Genomic DNA, 4031 nt, shown 5'->3' on the forward strand with positions numbered 1-4031 from the left:
CGATTTGGCACCGGCACCATTTTTAAAAGTATCGATTTAGCACCGGTATCAGATAAAACCCAAACGATACCCAACCCTATTTGAGAGGGAGGAAAGGAGAGAGAGAAAGACTAAATGAGATGGAGAGACAGAAACTGAGATGGGAAGGGGCAGAGACAAAGATGGAAAGAGGCACACAGAGAGACAAATAGAGACAGGTGGGAAAAGAGCCAGGGCCGGGGAGATGGAAAACAGAGAGAGATGGAGAAAGAGAGGGGGAGGAGAGAGAGGAAGACAGACACGTTGCAGTCAGATGGAGAAATAGACAGGGAGGGGGAGACAGACATACTGCAGTCACATGAAAAAAATGACAAGGAGGGGGGGGGGGGTGGCTAGAGAGGTGAGGTGACGGGAAAGAGAGAGCGGGAGACACAAATAAGTGTGAGAATGAGGAAGCGCAAACAAGATAAGAGAAATGGCAGGTAGGAAATAGAAATAGAATGTGTGTGAAGAGAATTGTAGAGAGACAGATTAAGAGATAAAGAAATAGAGAGAGAGAGAGAGAGAGAGAGAGAGAGAGAGAGAGAGAGAGAGAGAGAGAGAGAGAGAGAGAGATGCCCCTGCTGTGGTGAAAGACTGCATCCTGGAGGATGTTGGGAGAACAAGCAGTCATTAAAGGCTGTGCTGAGACCTTTGGAGGGGCAGGTGCTAAAATATAAAAAGGGGCACATGGAACAACATTATACAATAACTATTGTGAGTGTGTACATGTGTCTATGTGTTCTGTTGAGACTGTAATAAGCCAGGCCACAAAAAGCAAAAAAACTATACCCCAAAAATAAACAAAATATAAGTATGTAATGTATTTTGTGAATATAATAATTACCTATGTAATTTATTAAATAATATTATTATATTATTTTCCTATGCACACATACAGTATTATCATAGTGACCTGGTGTCTTAAGTATTGAGGCAGAGCTGTAGTTGGGAGAACTACCTGTCCACTGCTGGCTTGCTGCCAGTCATCGGAATGCCCACGTGTTTTCACCCAGGGTATGCCCTGTGGTACGCTGTCTCAATGAAATCCACCTTTCTCTCATCGGCTGCCAACCACAGGCAGACTTGGTGTGATGAAGTGTACACATTCCACTGATTGGCTTATTGGTTATTTTCTCGAAATCTATTGCCTAGATTAGTGTGTGTAGGTCTTTTCATTAGAAAGCCTGTTGTATCAAAGTGAAAATGTCATAAATTATTATTTCATTAATTGTTATCAAATGTTCACAGCTAATTGTGCTAGAAGTAGATTGTTAAAAGGCCTTCTCAACCCCCCCCCCCCCCCACACACACACAAACACACACACACACACACATGTCTGCTCTCATTTCCTCCATATCAGCAACATCATGAATAAAGCAGCGAACATGATCTTATTACAGTTTTTTTTTTTTTTTATGTGATAGGTAGGTTTGAGAATTTACATAACATGGACCACATTTTGTTTCTTAAATCCTTTCATGTTTCAAATCCATTATTCATCTCTACGAGTGCTTGTACTGGTTAATTGCTGTTAATACCCACCCCTCACTACTAACCAATGTCTTGGGAGAGGGAGGGGAGAATGGACTTTATTATCTCTGCAATGTTACCAGTATGATTTGACTCTGAGAAAGACGCAGTGCGTCGAAACGTCAGTTGTTTGTGCACCTGAATAAAAAAAGTTTAAAAGTTCTCTGAGTGCTCCGGTCATCCCTGGGTGTAGTCTCTCTGAAGTGGCCCAGCCAGTCTTTCTGTCCATTATTCATGAATTCATGTTCAATTATGCTTGTGGGATTTACAAATCATGTGGGCTTTATACGTTATAAAGAAGGCAATCAGAAGTGATATCTTGTGGCCAGAGTCAGATAGCGCCAAGTTTGAGGATTAAAAGCCCTGCTACATTTTTACTCTTTTTCATGGCTCATGTCTCATTCAGCAGCTTAAACACAGAGTTTATGACTATAGTTTGCTGTTAAAAAAACATCTTAACAGCATCTATTCTGATATACTCTTAGAAAGAAAATACTGGGCAAGACTTCATTAGTGAGCATACAGCACTCAAATCTCACCACCGTTCCTACTCTAGCCATCAGTAGATATGGCAGATGATATCAGACTGAATTCAAGCACTGAGTTTCTTTAAAGCAGAGTTGCATAACCACTGTGGTCAATCGGACAACGTTAAAAATTAACACATTATCTCATATAGTGTTAATCATTTAAACGCTTCACTTGTATTGGACATTAGGTTATAATGCTTAGAGGTCATGTATGCACTTGTATACATGCAATCATCACATTAATAGCAATCTTGTAAAGGGTATTTTCATCTTCAACAGTGACACACAGTAGGTGCTCTCAGGAAATGTGCCCCTGGGCTGATAGTGGTGGTAAGGTCGAGAGAGGCGGACGCAGCAGAGGCAGGGGCTCTCAGGGTGAGGCCGGTCCACTGAAGTCCTTGGGGCTGGGGTTGGTGATGACCAGGTTGGGGTCGGCGTTCCAGTCCCCCTCGATGTACTTGTGGTAGGGGTCGTCGGAGTGCTCGCGCCGCTTGGACTTGACCGTGCTCACCAAGATGGACACTACGATGAAGGCGAACATGCCGATCATCACCATCAGATACCAGATGACGTTGCGGAAGTTCTCCTCGGTCAGGCGCGCGTCCAGCTTTCGGTCCGCCTCCGTGGCATTCCAGGTCCAGCTGTTAAGGTAGTCGGTCAGCGTCCGCGTCAGCGAGTTCTCCAGATGGAGCGTCAAATTCGACAAATCAGGCTGCATGACCAGCTGATGTCAAACACAGGAGATTATAAAAGATGAAAACACTTAGAGCAAATAATGTACACAATGTAATGTAAGCAAAAAATAATAACTATTCAAAAAGGATGCGATAACAATTAGCTGACATTTTTTTTGTAAACCACAAGAATTGTCATTAAATAACAAATGTCTATAACATACCTGTTAACTAGTCTCTATTGTGTAACTACAGTATACCTTCACCTCACTCTGACCCTAGCCTGCAACAAACACCTTACCGAAGTTTACCCCAATCCAGGTTATTTATTGTATCCATTTGTCAACAGAATTGTCAGCAAATTTTTCAAAAACTTTCAAACCTTTGATTTTAAAGAATTTTAAGAAACAGAGCAGTCGACAGTAGCCACACAAAGTCTGTTGACATTTAGCAATGGGTCTGTTTCACAGACAAAAAAGTGCATACAATTCTCAGTATTAGTTCAGTCATACCATTTTGTATCGTGAAATACCAAGTAGAGAAGAGTTTGGTTCCAAACGCAATAGCTCCATTTTTAAGAATATTAATAAGTCATGTGATTTAATTGTGTATTTGAGGTAATATTAATAAAATTGCAGCTGTGTGGTTTTGATTGAATAAAGGTAGATCAAATAACAATAACTCAATTGCAGTTCCACCAATATTATCTGGTAAACAAAACAAAAAATGATTTATGAAAACCCATTAAAATAGAGGATATAGAGTTTTAGAACTACACTCTTCTGGGTCAGAGAAAAGTAATGACTTACATGGAGCTGGAGCAGCAGAGTTCTTCCTTTGTGGAAATGAAAGCAAAAAAACTAACACTCACACATCAGCAAGTGCCTGGTACACACTGCTATTCTGGAACCATTTGTCTTAAAGTGTGTGTTTGTGTGTGTGTGTGTGTGTGTGTGTGTGCGTGTGCGTTTGTGTGTGTGTGTGTGTGTGTGTGTGTGTGTGTGTGTGCGTGTGTGTGTGCACTGCACATACAGTACAGTAACCCTGAGTATGCCCTCCTCCCTTGCTTTGTATCAGTTTAGCTGGTAACAGCCTAACATCTCAAGGGCATCAGCTCTGATTGCAGCAGCCCGCCTCCACGTAGATAGCAACAGTGCTACACATCAAATCTAAGAGAACTGAACCAAGGCTCACCTAGTCCACCAGCAAAACAATTACCACTTCAAAAACATAGCTTACATCTAAAACCAACCAATGTTATACAAACACACTCAC

At 41.6% G+C, this 4031-nt stretch overlaps 1 protein-coding gene across 1 annotated transcript; it reads right to left on the bottom strand.

Moving 5' to 3' along the window:
- Nucleotides 1-1523: 1523 nt before the first annotated feature.
- Nucleotides 1524-3680, bottom strand: LOC121693318 (potassium voltage-gated channel subfamily E member 2-like). The gene is made up of 2 exons (XM_042072674.1): nt 3566-3680; nt 1524-2806 (listed from the first exon to the last, which is right to left on the bottom strand). The coding sequence occupies exon 2, from the start codon at nt 2798-2800 to the stop codon at nt 2453-2455; it is 348 nt and encodes a 115-aa protein (XP_041928608.1). The 5' UTR covers nt 2801-2806; nt 3566-3680; the 3' UTR covers nt 1524-2452.
- Between the last annotated feature and the right edge of the window lie 351 nt (nt 3681-4031).

This window comes from Alosa sapidissima, chromosome 2 (genome assembly GCF_018492685.1).
Source record: "Alosa sapidissima isolate fAloSap1 chromosome 2, fAloSap1.pri, whole genome shotgun sequence".
Lineage (NCBI taxonomy): Eukaryota > Metazoa > Chordata > Actinopteri > Clupeiformes > Clupeidae > Alosa > Alosa sapidissima.

Coding starts and splice junctions, on each gene's coding strand:
- LOC121693318 (XM_042072674.1), bottom strand. CDS start 2,800: ATGCAGCCTGATTTGTCGAATTTGACGCTCCATCTGGAGAACTCGCTG.